We start from the raw sequence: 17,694 nt of genomic DNA on the forward strand, positions 1-17,694 counted from the left end.
AAGGAATTCAGTCTGTAAACGGGTGACTTACATAAAATTCCGGTTTCTTACTCACACTGGGTGATGCTCTAATGGTCCGAGATGAATATCTCACGTGCTCGGTCAGAAGTCTCCATACCGGTATGCTGCTGTCATAGGACCAGGACAACGAGAAACCTGTAGACAAAAGCATCCTGCAATCAGATTATCTATTGCTTTACCTCTGGATTTATTACAACGTGCTTCCTTTAGAGTGGAGGGATTCTTTCAAGTTTTCATTTATGGAGACTTGTCATAACTTGAAAGTTTTTTTTTATTATTCTTTCTTCCCAGGATGGTGGTTCAGGTGTGGTTGTACTTCTACTGCATCTGTCTCTGGCGTTGTCTCAAGTTCCTGGTGAGGAAGCTGACCGGACGGTGTGAGCTGCAGAGAATCTGCTACAAGAACAAACCTGGTGCCGGACGGACCTTAAAATTAGGTAAGTCTGCTGTATAATGCCATTCCTTCATTTCTACCATTCGTGTCATATTGGTTGGAATTCCAGATTTGATAGTTGCTGGTTTGAACATTCATTTTCGAGCGTCTACAATTTTTGGGAAATTAACGCCAAATTTTAATTTGTGCCTAAACCTACAGAAAGACGGCTGAATCAAGAAGCAGCTATATTACCTAGATTAGTAATTGGTGAATTGTATTTAGAAAACCATCCTATGGGGTTATCTGTGCATTTGATGATGTGGTTATACAGTATGTACTCTTATATTGTCATTTGGGCACGATATGATACATGTAAGGAAACAGGACATCAGCCAGAGCTGCTGCTCAGGTCATCATCCAACTTCAAGAGGTCGAAGGAGGTTGTCCTCTCATACAGCCACATCAGATCTCAGGCTTTGCACTGAGGAGGAGCAACACCCCGAAACACGTGTCTGCAAATCGAGACTCGTTAAGGGGCAATATTGACTTTTAGGATTGATCCCCCCCAAGTCGCCTCGACTACTGTAACCTCCTGCTCTGTGGCCTCCCCTTGAACACTCTCGCACCCCTCCAATCTATTCTAAACTCTGCTGCCCGACTAATCCACCTGTCCCCCCGCTATTCCCCAGCCTCTCCCCTCTGTCAATCCCTTCACTGGCTTCCCATTGCCCAGAGACTCCAGTACAAAACCCTAACCATGACGTACAAAGCCATCCACAACCTGTCTCCTCCATACATCTGTGACCTCGTCTCCTGGTACTTTCCTGCACGCAACCTCCGATCCTCACAAGATCTCCTTCTCTACTCCCCTCTTATCTCCTCTTCCCACAATCGCATACAAGATTTCTCTCGCGTATCACCCCTACTCTGGAACCCTCTACCACAACACATCAGACTCTCGCCTACCATCGAAACCTTCAAAAAGAACCTGAAGACCCACCTCTTCCGACAAGCCTACAACCTGCAGTTACCACCGATCGACCAAACCACTGCATGACCAGCTCTATCCTCACCTACTGTATCCTCACCCATCCCTTGTAGATTGTGAGCCTTCGCGGGCAGGGTCCTCTCTCCTCCTGTACCAGTTATGACTTGTATTGTTTAAGATTATTGTACTTGTTTTATTATGTATACCCCTCCTCACATGTAAAGCGCCATGGAATAAATGGCGCTATAACAATAAATAATAATAGGTGGCATTAAAATTTAAGTCCTCTTCCCCTCCTAAAGAGGGAATTTGTATAACCAACTTAAAGGGAATCTATCACCAGGTTTTTGCCACCTAACCTGTGAGCAGAACAATATAGAGACAAAGACCCTGATTCCAGTGATGTCACTTACTAGACTGCTTGCTGTGTTTTTAATAAAATCACTGTTTTATCAGCAACAGATTAGCACTACAGGACTAATAAACCTGCTGCCAAGTAGGCCTCCATATTCACGATATCTGTATGACCTCACCCCACCACTGATTTGCAACTTTCTATGTACATTGTGCATAGGCAGAAAGCTGCCAATCAGTGGTGTGAGCGGGCTTTTACAGGGCTCAGCATTTAGAGCACTGCTAGATCTGCAGCAGAGAAAAGTGGGGTGGTCTTAAAATAACAGCAAGCAGCCCAGTAAGAGACACATCACTGAAATCAGGGTCTCTACCCCTGTATTATGCTTCTCTCAGATGGGGTGGCAAAAGCCTGGTGGCAGGTTCCCTTTAAAGAAACATGCACATTACTGCTCCTCTCCATTGGTAAGGACATCTGAACCATTGCTGCTTGTGATATCATATGTAATGGGCTCCACTATGAATATAGGGTGACCGGTGATCCCTGGTTACAGCATTGCATTTGGCTTTTTTGTTCCCCCACTTACCTTGCAAAATGTCTCAAGGAGCCTTGTTGTAAAGAACTGAATCTTTCTAAAAGTGATGAGGCCGAAATGCCCCCACTGAAAGATCTGACTTGTATATAAAGTGCTTATTGTCCATCTGCTTCACTGGGATTTATTTAATGCATTTTTTTTCCAGAATCCTCCTTGAAGTCATCTAAAAGTAAGGTACGTTTTCCCTCCCAGCTTAATAAATTCATTCACCATATCCCCCTATGTCCACTGCTTTTGTTTTAGAGGGGAGGCATTCATATGAAATGTCCGTCTACAACACCATGTCATGTCTAGGGCCAAAGTCCCGTGCCGATTAATTTTCCCCCATCTCATAAAACAATGGCACATAGGACATATGAGTTACGATACGTGATTTAGGGCCAGTGGGGGTCCTGAGAGCAGGTGAGCAAAAGGCTTCCACCCAGAGGCGTAGATAGGGTGTTGGTTCAGGGGGGCAAAACTTTTGAGTGGGTCCCTAGCCAGGTAACCCTGATTACAGCTATGGTGGTCTACCCTAATAGTGGATGTAGTGGAACCTCAGCAGATGATCTCTATACAAAGACCAACACTGATATTACTGCCATATAGTGACCATATAGTGGTAGATACCGGTCATATAGAACATATAAGAAATCATGGTGTAGTTCTAGGTGGTGACTTACCGCTGACGTTCTTTCTGATGGAATTCTTCACTTTCCGTCTTTTCCGTCTGGCCCAGACCGACATGACAACTCCTTCCAGCCATTACTCGTGTGCGGACATTACAATAAAGTCACATTTGACTAATCACATTGCCAGAATGGCCCCATCTGCTCCTAACCTGCACAAACTCCTCATCCTGCTGATACCCCAATACTGAGCCGCTGCTGCCGTATGTGTCCCTATTACTGCACCTGCTGTGTGTACTCTGTGCCCTCTAGATGGTAAAACAAGCCTCTAGAATATAGTAATGCCCTGTGCAAGTAGCCTAGAAAATAGTGCCCACATTTTGTCCCCTCTGTGTTCCCTTTTGACAGTCACAATAACAAGAGTTCCCCTATAATAATAAGTGCCCACTTTACATTTAATAATGTCCCGAGTCTCCCCCTGTACAGCTCCCCTATACACAGCATGATGCTCTCTGATGCACAGTATAATGCCCCCTCACAGTATAGTACCCCCCACACTATACTGACCTCTTAGTAGCCCTCAAACTGTATGATGGCTTCCACACTGTATGGTGGTCCGCTTAGTGTATGATGGCCCCGTCACTGTAATTCCTACACTGTATGATGGCCCCCTAAATAGCCTCCATATAGTATAATGCATCCCATAGTCTTCCATATATTATAACGTACTCATACGCCTCTATATAATTTAATGTACACCCCATAAACCTCTATACAGTATGCTGCACTCCTGGTAGGCTGTTGTGAAAGGCAATTCAGAATCACAATGGACATGGAGGTCAGAGCACATACAGTGAACTGACAATAACCCAAAATAATAGAACGAGCTCTGAGACGTGGGAACTCTGCAGACCGCAATCCCTAAGCCTATCAAACCACACTAAAGGTAGCCGTGGAGCGCTCCTGACCAGAACCTAGGCGCCTCGTCACAGCCAGAGAAACTAGCTAATCCTGAAGATAGAAAAATAAGCCTACCTTGCCTCAGAGAAATTCCCCAAAGGAAACGGCAGCCCCCCACATATAATGACTGTGAGTAAGATGAAAACACAAACATAGAGATGAAACAGATTTAGCAAAGTGAGGCCCGACTAGCTGAACAGAACGAGGATAGGGAAGATAACTTTGCGGTCAGCACAAAAACCTATAAAAAAAAACCACGCAGAGGGGACAAAAAGACCATCCGCACCGACTAACGGTACGGAGGTGGTCCCTCTACGTCTCAGAGCTTCCAGCAGGCGAGAAAAACCAATAAAGCAAGCTGGACAGAAAAATAGCAACAAAATAACATAAGCAAAACTTAGCTTTGCAGAGCAGCAGGCCACAGGAATGATCCAGGGAAAAAACAAGTCCCACACTGAAACATTAACAGGAAGCATAGATCAAAGCATCAGGTGGAGTTAAGTAGAGAAGAAGCTAACGAGCTCACCAGATCACCTGAGGGAGGAAACTCAGAAGCTGCAGTACCACTTTCCTCCACAAACGGAAGATCCCAGAGAGAATCGGCCGAAGTACCACTTGTGACCACAGGAGTGAACTCTGCCACAGAATTCACAACAGTACCCCCCCCCTTGAGGAGGGGTCACCGAACCCTCACCAGAGCCCCCAGGCCGACCAGGATGAGCCACATGAAAGGCACGAACAAGATCGGGAGCATGGACATCAGAGGCAAAAACCCAGGAATTATCCTCCTGAGCATAACCCTTCCATTTAACCAGATACTGGAGTTTCCGTCTTGAAACACGAGAATCCAAAATCTTCTCCACAATATACTCCAATTCCCCCTCCACCAAAACCGGGGCAGGAGGCTCAACAGATGGAACCATAGGTGCCACGTATCTCCGCAACAATGACCTATGGAATACGTTATGTATGGAAAAAGAATCTGGAAGGGTCAGACGAAAAGACACAGGATTAAGAACCTCAGAAATCCTATACGGACCAATAAAACGAGGTTTAAACTTAGGAGAGGAAACCTTCATAGGAATATGACGAGAAGATAACCAAACCAGATCCCCAACACGAAGTCGGGGACCCACACGACGTCTGCGATTAGCGAAAAGTTGAGCCTTCTCCTGGGACAAGGTCAAATTGTCCACTACCTGAGTCCAAATCTGCTGCAACCTGTCCACCACAGTATCCACACCAGGACAGTCCGAAGACTCAACCTGTCCAGAAGAGAAACGAGGATGGAACCCAGAATTGCAGAAAAACGGTGAATCCAAGGTAGCCGAGCTGGCCCGATTATTAAGGGCGAACTCAGCCAAAGGCAAAAAGGACACCCAGTCATCCTGATCAGCAGAAACAAAGCACCTCAGATATGTTTCCACGGTCTGATTGGTTGGCTCGGTCTGGCCATTAGTCTGAGGATGGAAAGCCGAGGAAAAAGACAAGTCAATGCCCATCCTACCACAAAAGGCTCGCCAAAACCTCGAAACAAACTGGGAACCTCTGTCAGAAACAATATTCTCTGGAATGCCATGCAAACGAACCACATGCTGGAAGAACAAAGGCACCAAATCAGAGGAGGAAGGCAGTTTAGACAAGGGTACCAGATGGACCATCTTAGAAAAGCGATCACAGACCACCCAAATGACTGACATCTTTTGAGAAACAGGAAGGTCAGAAATAAAATCCATAGAGATATGTGTCCAAGGCCTCTTCGGGACCGGCAAGGGCAAAAGCAACCCACTGGCACGAGAACAGCAGGGCTTAGCCCGAGCACAAATCCCACAGGACTGCACAAAAGCACGCACATCCCGCGACAGAGAGGGCCACCAAAAGGATCTAGCCACTAACTCTCTGGTACCAAAGATTCCAGGATGACCAGCCAACACCGAACAATGAAGTTCAGAGATAACTCTATTCGTCCACCTATCAGGGACAAACAGTTTCTCCGCTGGGCAACGATCAGGTTTATTAGCCTGAAATTTTTGCAGCACCCGCCGCAAATCAGGGGAGATGGCAGACACAATTACTCCTTCCTTGAGGATACCCGCCGGCTCAGATAAACCCGGAGAGTCGGGTACAAAACTCCTAGACAGAGCATCCGCCTTCACATTTTTAGAGCCCGGAAGGTACGAAATCACAAAGTCAAAACGGGCAAAAAACAACGACCAACGAGCTTGTCTAGGATTCAAGCGCTTGGCAGACTCGAGATAAGTCAAGTTCTTATGATCAGTCAATACCACCATGCGATGCTTAGCTCCTTCAAGCCAATGACGCCACTCCTCGAATGCCCACTTCATGGCCAGCAACTCTCGGTTGCCCACATCATAATTACGCTCAGCAGGCGAAAACTTCCTGGAAAAGAAAGCGCATGGTTTCATCACTGAGCAACCAGAACCTCTCTGCGACAAAACAGCCCCTGCTCCAATCTCAGAAGCATCAACCTCGACCTGGAACGGAAGAGAAACATCTGGTTGACACAACACGGGGCAGAAGAAAAACGACGCTTCAACTCTTGAAAAGCTTCCACAGCAGCAGAAGACCAATTGACCACATCAGCACCCTTCTTGGTCAAATCGGTCAATGGTTTAGCAATACTAGAAAAATTGCAGATGAAGCGACGATAAAAATTAGCAAAGCCCAGGAACTTTTGCAGACTTTTCAGAGATGTCGACTGAGTCCAATCATGGATGGCTTGGACCTTAACAGGATCCATCTCGATAGTAGAAGGGGAAAAGATGAACCCCAAAAATGAAACCTTCTGCACACCAAAGAGACACTTTGATCCCTTCACAAACAAAGAATTAGCACGCAGGACCTGAAAAACCGTTCTGACCTGCTTCACATGAGACTCCCAATCATCCGAGAAGATCAAAATGTCATCCAAGTACACAATCAGGAATTTATCCAGGTACTCTCGGAAGATGTCATGCATAAAGGACTGAAACACTGATGGAGCATTGGCAAGTCCGAACGGCATCACGAGATACCCAAAATGACCCTCGGGCTTATTAAATGCAGTTTTCCATTCATCACCTTGCTTAATTCGCACCAGATTATACGCACCACGAAGATCTCTCTTTGTGAACCAACTAGCCCCCTTAATCCGAGCAAACAGATCAGATAACAATGGCAAGGGGTACTGAAATTTAACCGTGATCTTATTAAGAAGGCGGTAATCTATACAAGGTCTCAGCGAACCATCCTTCTTGGCTACAAAAAAGAACCCTGCTCCTAATGGCGACGATGATGGGCGAATATGCCCCTTCTCCAGGGATTCCTTCACATAACTGCGCATAAGCGGTGTGCTCAGGCACGGACAAATTAAACAATCGACCTTTTGGGAATTTACTACCAGAAATCAAAATGATAGCACAATCACAATCCCTATGCGGAGGTAGGGTATTGGACTTGGGCTCATCAAATACATCCCGGTAATCGGACAAGAACTCTGGGACCTCAGAAGGAGTGGATGACGAAATTGACAGAAATGGAACATCACCATGTACCCCCTGACAACCCCAGCTGGACACCGACATGGATTTCCAATCTAATACTGGATTATGGGCTTGTAGCAATGGCAACCCCAACACGACCACATCATGCAGATTATGCAACACCAGAAAGCGAATAACCTCCTGATGTGCAGGAGCCATGCACATGGTCAGCTGGGTCCAGTATTGAGGCTTATTCTTGGCCAAAGGCGTAGCATCAATTCCTCTCAATGGAATAGGACACTGCAAGGGCTCCAAGAAAAACCCACAACGCTTAGCATATTCCAAGTCCATCAAATTCAGGGCAGCGCCTGAATCCACAAATGCCATGACAGAATATGATGACAAAGAGCAGATCAAGGTAACGGACAAAAGAAATTTTGACTGTACAGTACCAATGGTGGCAGACCTAGCGAACCGCTTAGTGCGCTTAGGACAATCAGAGATAGCATGAGTGGAATCACCACAGTAGAAACACAGCCCATTCAGACGTCTGTGTTCTTGCCGTTCAACTCTGGTCAAGGTCCTATCACACTGCATAGGCTCAGGTTTAAGCTCAGGTAATACCGCCAAATGGTGCACAGTTTTACGCTCACGCAAGCGTCGACCGATCTGAATGGCCAAAGACATAGACTCATTCAAACCAGCAGGCATAGGAAATCCCACCATGACATCCTTAAGGGCTTCAGAGAGACCCTTTCTGAATATTGCTGCCAGCGCAGATTCATTCCATTGAGTGAGCACTGACCACTTTCTAAATTTCTGACAATATACAGGTCCTTCTCAAAAAATTAGCATATAGTGTTAAATTTCATTATTTACCATAATGTAATGATTACAATTAAACTTTCATATATTATAGATTCATTATCCACCAACTGAAATTTGTCAGGTCTTTTATTGTTTAATACTGATGATTTTGGCATACAACTCCTGATAACCCAAAAAACCTGTCTCAATAAATTAGCATATCAAGAAAAGGTTCTCTAAACGACCTATTACCCTAATCTTCTGAATCAACTAATTAACTCTAAACACATGCAAAAGATACCTGAGGCTTTTATAAACTCCCTGCCTGGTTCATTACTCAAAACCCCCATCATGGGTAAGACTAGCGACCTGACAGATGTCAAGAAGGCCATCATTGACACCCTCAAGCAAGAGGGTAAGACCCAGAAAGAAATTTCTCAACAAATAGGCTGTTCCCAGAGTGCTGTATCAAGGCACCTCAATGGTAAGTCTGTTGGAAGGAAACAATGTGGCAGAAAACGCTGTACAACGAGAAGAGGAGACCGGACCCTGAGGAAGATTGTGGAGAAGGACCGATTCCAGACCTTGGGGAACCTGAGGAAGCAGTGGACTGAGTCTGGTGTGGAAACATCCAGAGCCACCGTGCACAGGCGTGTGCAGGAAATGGGCTACAGGTGCCGCATTCCCCAGGTAAAGCCACTTTTGAACCATAAACAGCGGCAGAGGCGCCTGACCTGGGCTACAGAGAAGCAGCACTGGACTGTTGCTAAGTGGTCCCAAGTACTTTTTTCTGATGAAAGCAAATTTTGCATGTCATTCGGAATTCAATGTGCCAGAGTCTGGAGGAAGACTGGGGAGAAGGAAATGCCAAAATGCCTGAAGTCCAGTGTCAAGTACCCACAGTCAGTGATGGTGTGGGGTGCCATGTCAGCTGCTGGTGTTGGTCCACTGTGTTTCATCAAGGGCAGGGTCAATGCAGCTAGCTATCAGGAGATTTTGGAGCACTTCATGCTTCCATCGGCTGAAATGCTTTATGGAGATGAAGATTTCATTTTTCAGCATGACCTGGCACCTGCTCACAGTGCCAAAACCACTGGTAAATGGTTTACTGACCATGGTATTACTGTGCTCAATTGGCCTGCCAACTCTCCTGACCTGAACCCCATAGAGAATCTGTGGGATATTGTGAAGAGAAAGTTGAGAGACGCAAGACCCAACACTCTGGATGAGCTTAAGGCCGCTATTGAAGCATCCTGGGCCTCCATAACATCTCAGCAGTGTCACAGGCTGATTGCCTCCATGCCACGCCGCATTGAAGCAGTCATTTCTGCCAAAGGATTCCCGACCAAGTATTGAGTGCATAACTGAACATTATTATTTGTTGGTTTTTTTGTTTGTTATTAAAAAACACTTTTATTTGATTGGATGGGTGAAATATGCTAATTTATTGAGACAGGTTTTTTGGGTTATCAGGAGTTGTATGCCAAAATCATCAGTATTAAAACAATAAAAGACCTGACAAATTTCAGTTGGTGGATAATGAATCTATAATCATTACATTATGGTAAATAATGAAATTTAACACTATATACTAATTTTTTGAGAAGGACCTGTACCTCTATCTCATCCTGAGCCTGACAAAGAGCCAGCAAATTTTTTTCTGCCTGAACCACTGAATTAGGCTCATCGTACAGCAACCCAAGCGCCAGGAAAAACGCATCGATATTACTCAATGCAGGATCTCCTGACGCAAGAGAAAACGCCCAGTCCTGAGGGTCGCCGCGCAAAAAAGAAATGACGATCCTAACCTGTTGAATTGGGTCACCAGAAGAGCGAGGTTTCAAAGCCAGAAATAGTTTACAATTATTTTTGAAACTCAGAAATTTAGTTCTATCTCCAAAAAACAAATCTGGAATAGGAATTCTCGGTTCAAGCAAAGAATTCTGGACCACAAAATCTTGAATATTTTGAAATCTTGCCGTGAGCTGATCCACACATGAAGACAGACCTTTAATGTCCATTGCTACACCTGTGTCCTGAACCACCCAAATGTCTAGGGGAAAAAAAAGACAAAACACAGTGCAAAGAAAAAAAAATGGTCTCAGAACTTCTTTTTTCCCTCTATTGAGAATCATTAGCACTTTTGGCTTCCTGTACTGGTTGTGAAAGGCAATTCAGAATCACAATGGACATGGAGGTCAGAGCACATACAGTGAACTGACAATAACCCAAAATAATAGAACGAGCTCTGAGACGTGGGAACTCTGCAGACCGCAATCCCTAAACCTATCAAACCACACTAAAGATAGCCGTGGAGCGCTCCTGACCAGAACCTAGGCGCCTCGTCACAGCCAGAGAAACTAGCTAATCCTGAAGATAGAAAAATAAGCCTACCTTGCCTCAGAGAAATTCCCCAAAGGAAACGGCAGCCCCCCACATATAATGACTGTGAGTAAGATGAAAACACAAACATAGAGATGAAACAGATTTAGCAAAGTGAGGCCCGACTAGCTGAACAGAACGAGGATAGGGAAGATAACTTTGCGGTCAGCACAAAAACCTATAAAAAAAAACCACGCAAAGGGGACAAAAAGACCCTCCGCACCGACTAACGGTACGGAGGTGGTCCCTCTACGTCTCAGAGCTTCCAGCAGGCGAGAAAAACCAATAAAGCAAGCTGGACAGAAAAATAGCAACAAAATAACATAAGCAAAACTTAGCTTTGCAGAGCAGCAGGCCACAGGAATGATCCAGGGAAAAAACAAGTCCCACACTGAAACATTGACAGGAAGCATAGATCAAAGCATCAGGTGGAGTTAAGTAGAGCAGAAGCTAACGAGCTCACCAGATCACCTGAGGGAGGAAACTCAGAAGCTGCAGTACCACTTTCCTCCACAAACGGAAGATCCCAGAGAGAATCAGCCGAAGTACCACTTGTGACCACAGGAGTGAACTCTGCCACAGAATTCACAACAGTAGGCCTCTTTATGGTTTAATGCTCTCCCCATAGTCCTACGTATAGTATAATGCACTCACTATAGGCCTCTATCTATATATATAATTGCCTAAGGGTTTTTCCGTCTGTCTTTCTGTCTGTCTGTCCTGGAAATCCCGCGTCTCTGATTGGTCGAGGCCGCAGCCACGATGATGTCATAATGGTTGTCATGGCGACGATGATGTCATAAAGGTTGCCTCGACCAATCAGTAACGGGCACAGCGACGATGATGTCATAATGGTTGCCATGGCGACGATGATGTCATAAACGTTGCCTCGACCAATCAGCGACGGGCACAGTCTGCCGCGAATTCTGGAATCATCATTGTCCATATACTACGGGGACATGCATATTCTAGAATACCCGATGCGTTAGAATCGGGCCACAATCTAGTGTAGTATAATTCTCTCCCCATAGGCCTCTATATAGTATAATGCACTCCTTATAGACCTCCATATAGTATAATGCACTCCCCATAGGCCTCTATATAGTATAATGCACTCCTCATGGACCTCCATGTAATATAATGCACTCCCCATAGGCCTCCATGCAGTATAAAAAACTCGCCATAAAAAATACAATACTCACGTCTCCTCATTGTTCCCCCACTGCTCCGAGCACCTGAACATCTCTGCACTGTGGGCGCCATGTAGTCACGTCATCGTCCCTGCTGTCCATGTGTGCGTCAGTAACGTCAGACGCAGAAAGAGAATGATGGGAGAAGAAGCGTGACGCATCATTGCTTTCAATTGTATAGGCACCCAACTAATACAGTTAAACTTGCGATGACGGGCGGGGGGGCATGCAAGGAAATCGAGTTTCAGTAACAGTAATGTTTCTTCCGGTTGGGCCTTCAAATCGCAAGGCCCGGGGCAACCGCCCACCTCTCCACCCCTGTAGCAAGGGTGCTGCTTCCACCAAATTGATCCTCCACCATCAGCTTTTCCCTAAAGGGTCTTGAATTTGAAGAGTTTTTGCCAAAATCAAATAATTCGGAAATATTGTAATTAGTGATCAGCAAATCTGTCAAATATGGCCAGGAAATTTTATGTGAATCGAATTTGCTTTATTATGTTCTGGGATTTTCTAGACCCCAGAGCATAATAAATGTAGAGCAAAAAAAATTGTAACCTCGCTGGTCAGCTGTCCTGCACCCTTAGCTCCTCCGTCTGGTCCTCCACACAGCTCCCATTGGGTGATGTGCTGCTGATAACAATGATTTTACTCCAACATAAAAGATGCTGTCTTCCAACAAATGAGCCTTTTGCTCATACATAAGGCGATCGCCGGCATATTTAAATAGTTTATTAAATTAACTTTTAGTCATCTTATAGAGCTCTATTTATAGAGGAAATGCCGACTATGGTCACGTCTGTCACGGGCAGTGCCGATCAGTCATAACGGCTCTACCATGCTGCAGGCATCTAAAGATCTTTTTAATCGCTGAGGCCAAAGAGGTCCATCCAATAAAATAAAAAAATAACTATTAACTCAATGCAGTGCATTAGGGGAGAATATTTGGGCAATTGACTAAGGCCCCCACTATCTTAGGGGCCCTCAGCGTTATTATTCCGAGGTTAAGACTTCTTAAAGGGGTTTTCCCATGAACAAAGTTCATTTTAATACACGTTTTAATCAATAGATCTTTGATTATTAATAAGTTCCACAATTGGATATGTTTAAAAAATAAAAAAAAATGTCCTTGAGCTTATCTTATAAATGTGCCCATGTCTGTGACTCACCGTGCAGGAACTTGGTCTAATCATACCATATCTCCTAGCCAGGGATGGGTGCAAAGAGTATCCAGATATTACAGCAGAGGATCAGAGCTGATTCTTTCTGTGAGGTAGAACATTGATTAAAAAGGCAGTGAAATGTTTTACCTCACAGAAAGAATCAGCTGCAATCCCATTCTATCCGGCTTCTATCCGGCCATTACACAGTAACCAGCAGGGGCACATTTATAAAATTATCTCATCACAGAAACATTTATTTTAACGCATACAATTGTGGAACTTATTATTAATCCAAGATCTATTAACAACTGGGGGAGTCTAGAGGAACTGAAGAGGAGACAGGCTGATATGTACCTTATGTACAGTGTGTGTATATTCATGTTGTAGCAGAACCAGGTAGGTTAGCGTTAAGTCCTAGCTGGCAGGATTTGGTTAGATGCATCTGCCTGTCTTTTTACTAGACCCAGGGCCTGTGTACACTAGGTTTGTCAGTCTTCTGGATGGAGCAGAGTCGAGTGTGTGCGGCTGGTGACCAGCCTAAATGTGTGCCAGTGTCTTAGCCTGTAATGAATAGTGCATGGGTCAGCTAGGAAAGCTGAGCAGTCTGTATGCTGGACAGGCAAAGAACTATGTGAAAGCTGCAGCCTGTTCAGTGTGAACTGTGCCTGCATTCTCCAACAATTGCAGGGATTCATTCTCTCTGGTAGGCATTAGGTAGTGTTCACACAGGCAATGTGGTTTGGCCCAAACTTGCAGTTTTATTGCTTTCATAAAACTCTGTGGGGTTTAAAACAAAAAGACACAAAGGTATTACAAGAAATAAACAGTTTCACTTCACAAGGCACATATGTCAGTGCTGGCTCACCTGAACAGATTACAGTCCATTCTGCCAGAGCAAACTTCGTACACAGAAGAAGCAAAATCCCACTGGTCTCTGTTTCCCCTTCACCCAAGCTCCAGCAGCTTCTTGTGCCAAACCGAAGTGTTCAGGGGAACAGTTCACACTGGACAGGCTGCAGCTTCCACACTGTTATCTGCCTCTCCAGCATACAGACTGCTCAGCTTTCCTAGCTGAACCATGCAGTCTTCATACTTAGAGAGACACCAACATGTCTCTTTCCCAGCTGCAGCTCACATTTTGGCTGGTCACTCATTAGCAGCAAGTAAACCAAGTAAACACAGGCCCTGGTTCTAGTAGAAAGCTAGGCAGGTACATTTAATCAAATCCTGAAAAGCTAGGACTTAACCCTGTACTACCTGGCTTTACTACAATGTGTATGTATGTTCAGTGTGTGTGTATTTGTGTGTGTATATACATGTGTATGTATGTGCAGTTTGTGTGTGTATACATTTGTATATACATGCAGTGTGTGTATACATGTTTATATTTGAATAAATGTTGATTTGTTGTCCAAGAATAAATATGAATTGCTGTTTATGGGGAAAAAAATAAGACATCCCCTGAATATGAGCCTTAATCCATCTTTCAAAGCAAAGAATAGTATAAGACCCTGTCTAATTTTCAGGCAAACATGGTATTAAGCACTGGGGTCTTGGTCAAACTTAGAAAACTAGATTAGCACAGCCAGTCTTGTAAAGGAAGGGACCCTTATTATGGATGACTTGGGTAGTTTATGCTTTAGATGTTTTCATAGGAATTGGTCAGAAAATAAATGTTTGCTTCTACATGAATTCAGAGCCGTAAGTACAGTAGAGTCGGCCCAAGAACATCCACGGCGGCTCGTTTGTGACTCTGTATCATACACCTCAAATTATGTCCTTTTGTGTAAGACCCTAAAATAAAGAAGTCTGCATATATTTTATTATTCAAGCGGTGATTCAGAAGGCTAGAAATCTGCTGTGTTATAGGAGCGTTATTAGAATGATTGGCAGAAATTATTCTTACAGCAGTCTCGCTTTCTTTCCTAGCTCCTGCAGTCGGCAGTGGTAGTGCACCCCGATGCAATTGAAAAAACCATAGAAGACATCCTGACTCTGAAGAAAGTGAATATAGACACCAATCCGCAGTAAGTCGTCTTTGCACAATCTGAATTGACGTTTATGAAATCTCTTTCCCTCGTCTAGACAGTCTCTTCATAAGTAAAATGCATCTGTCAAATACTCATAATCTTGAAAAATTAATTGAAAAATAAATAGAAATTTTTACCTAAGGAAAAAAAAGGAACTAAAATAATGTGGTTGCATAAATCTCCTCACCCTTACAATCACATTTTGATGAAGTACCCTTTAAATTGGCAATCTTTGCCCACTATTCCTTAAAGTAGCTCCAAATCTGTGACATTGAGGGGTCATCTCCTCTTCAGATTGTCACAGATTTCAGTAGGATTCAGGTCTTGTCTCTGGCTGGGCCATTCCAAAACTGATCTCCTGGCAAATCCAGTGTTTTGTAGATTTGGAGGTATACTTCAAGTCATTGGTGTGCTGAAAGGTGAAATTGTTTTTCATCTTCAGCTTTTTATCAGATGCCTGAAGGCTTTGTTTTGAAAATCACTGCTATTTGCAACTGTTTATAATTCCCTCCACTTTGACTAAAACCCCAGTCTCAGCTGTCGAGAGCCATCCCCAAAACATAATGCAGCCTCTACTATGCTTTACTGTGGGTATGGTGTGCTTTTGACAATGTGCAATGTTGACTTTATGCCAAATATACCTTTTGGAAATGTGGCCAAAAAGTTCACCCTGTCTCAGCTGACCGTAACACATTTTCCCTCAAGCTTTTGGCAGACTTAGTGTAAGTTTTGGCAAAACACAGTTGGGCTTAATGTCTTTCTACATAAGAAAAGGCTTCCGTCTTGCCACCCCACCCCACAGGCCAGACATGAAAAATATGGGAGATTGTTATCACATGCAGTACATAACCAATAGTAACCAGAAATTGCAGCAGCACCTTTAACCCCTTCACGACCTTAGACGTATCCATATGTCCAGGATGGAAAAGACTTCCCGACCTTGGACATATGGAGACATCCTGGTGATTTTGCTCGCACAGGGGCTATGCGCACAGGATCACCCGCCGGGTGTTGTGTTCAGCGATTCTGACAGCTGTTACCTGGCTTTCACTGCCAGGAGCTTTGCCCACACCGCTCCTGGCAGTTTAACCCTGTAAATACTGCGATCAATAATGATCACAGCTTTTTGAAGGCATGGAGAGGGAGGAGGCTCCTTTCCCCACTCCGATCGGCACACCTGCAACATCATCACTTGGGCCCTATCGTTGCCATGGTGAACCAATGTCATCATGACAACATCCAGGTCACTAGGCACTAGCAAGATGGTCTCACCATGTGCAGTGCATGGTCTAACAAGCTTATGACTGCAGCACTGACAGTTTATAAAGCATAGCAAGGCTTGTGCAGTGCTATGCTTTATAACTGCAATCACACTGCAAAAAGTGAAAGTCCCTCAGTGGGACAAAGTAAAAAAGTTTAAAAAAAATTGTAAATATATATATATTTATATATCACACATTAATAACAAAAATATATATTGTACCCATAAATAAATATTTTTATGAAAAAAAAAATAAAAACAAACCTGACTTATAAAAGTTTACCACTAATTAACCCCTTCAGTGAGCACTGTAAAAAAAAAAAAAAAAGGGCAAAAAATTATGCTTTTTCATCATACCAAGATAAGTGAAATAGAACGTGATAAAAATTCTGATGTAAATAAAAATGATATATTTGAAAATGTCATCTTATCCTGCAAAAAACAAGCCACCATACCATCAGCAGAAAAATGAAAAACTTATAGGTCTCAAAATAAAGTGAAGCAAAAAAAAAAGTTCTTTTGTTCTTTAAAATAGTTTAGTTTTTATTGTTTAAAATTGCCAAAACATAAACATAAATGTGGTATCTCTGTAATCTTACTGACCAAAAGAATAAAGCTGCTTTATAAATTTTACCACACTCGGAATGGCATAAAAATCTCCCCCAAAAAATTCCTGACTTGCTCTTTTTTGATCATTCTGACTCCCAAAAAACAGAATAGAAAGCGATTAAAAAAAAGTAATGTGCCTGAAAATGGTACCAATAAAAATGTCAACTTGTCCCGCAAAAAACAAGGCCTCACATGACTCTATCAGCAGAAATATTGAAAAACTACAGCTATCAAACTATGGCAAGGCAAAAGCTGTTTCTTGAAAAAAAAAAAAAAAGCGTCTTTTAGTGTATGACAACAGCTAAAGATAAAAACCAATATAAATTTGGCATTGCTGTACTCATTAATCGTCTAAACACTTATACATGAGGAACAGTGTAAAAAATAAATAAAACCAATTCTTCACCTGCTGTTGACTTGTTCATTCTGCCTCCCAAAGATCGTAGTAAGGATCAGCTAACATTTATACTCCGCTCTACAGCGAGTGCTTACACCGGGGTTTCCATTTAAATCTCTGAAATATGTGATTCAGGCAGAACCCCCAGTAGAAGATTCCCGATAATGAGGCAGATCATAGAATCATATAGAATGTTAGAGTTGGAAGGACCTCCAGGGTCATCGTGTCCAACCCCCTGCTCAATGCAGGATTCACTAAACCATCTCGGGCAGATGTCTGTCCAGCCGCTGTTTTAAGACTTCCATTGAAGGAGAACTCGCCACCTCTTGTGGCAGCCTGTTCCACTCATTGTGGAACAACAAATGGCGGTTTGTAGAAGGAGCGCTAGCGGCCGTCCCAATGAGGAGGAAATAAGTGCACAGGTACCCGCAGCTCCAGCCGGATACCCCACAACGGGGGAGAAAGACTTGCAACAG

The 17,694-nt window shown here is 43.8% G+C and overlaps 1 protein-coding gene across 4 annotated transcripts in view; it reads left to right on the plus strand.

The window, feature by feature from the left end:
* ELMOD1 (ELMO domain containing 1) overlaps positions 1-17,694 on the plus strand; it is a 144,292-nt gene that overhangs the window by 90,705 nt on the left and 35,893 nt on the right. For all 4 annotated transcript variants that reach the window (XM_069759129.1, XM_069759131.1, XM_069759132.1 and 1 more), the window contains 3 exons: positions 313-458; positions 2,478-2,506; positions 14,851-14,948. In XM_069759129.1, the coding sequence (XP_069615230.1) occupies positions 313-458; positions 2,478-2,506; positions 14,851-14,948 (273 nt within the window). The remainder of the gene's footprint in view (positions 1-312; positions 459-2,477; positions 2,507-14,850; positions 14,949-17,694) is intronic.

This window comes from Ranitomeya imitator, chromosome 3 (genome assembly GCF_032444005.1).
Source record: "Ranitomeya imitator isolate aRanImi1 chromosome 3, aRanImi1.pri, whole genome shotgun sequence".
Classification (NCBI taxonomy): Eukaryota; Metazoa; Chordata; class Amphibia; order Anura; family Dendrobatidae; genus Ranitomeya; species Ranitomeya imitator.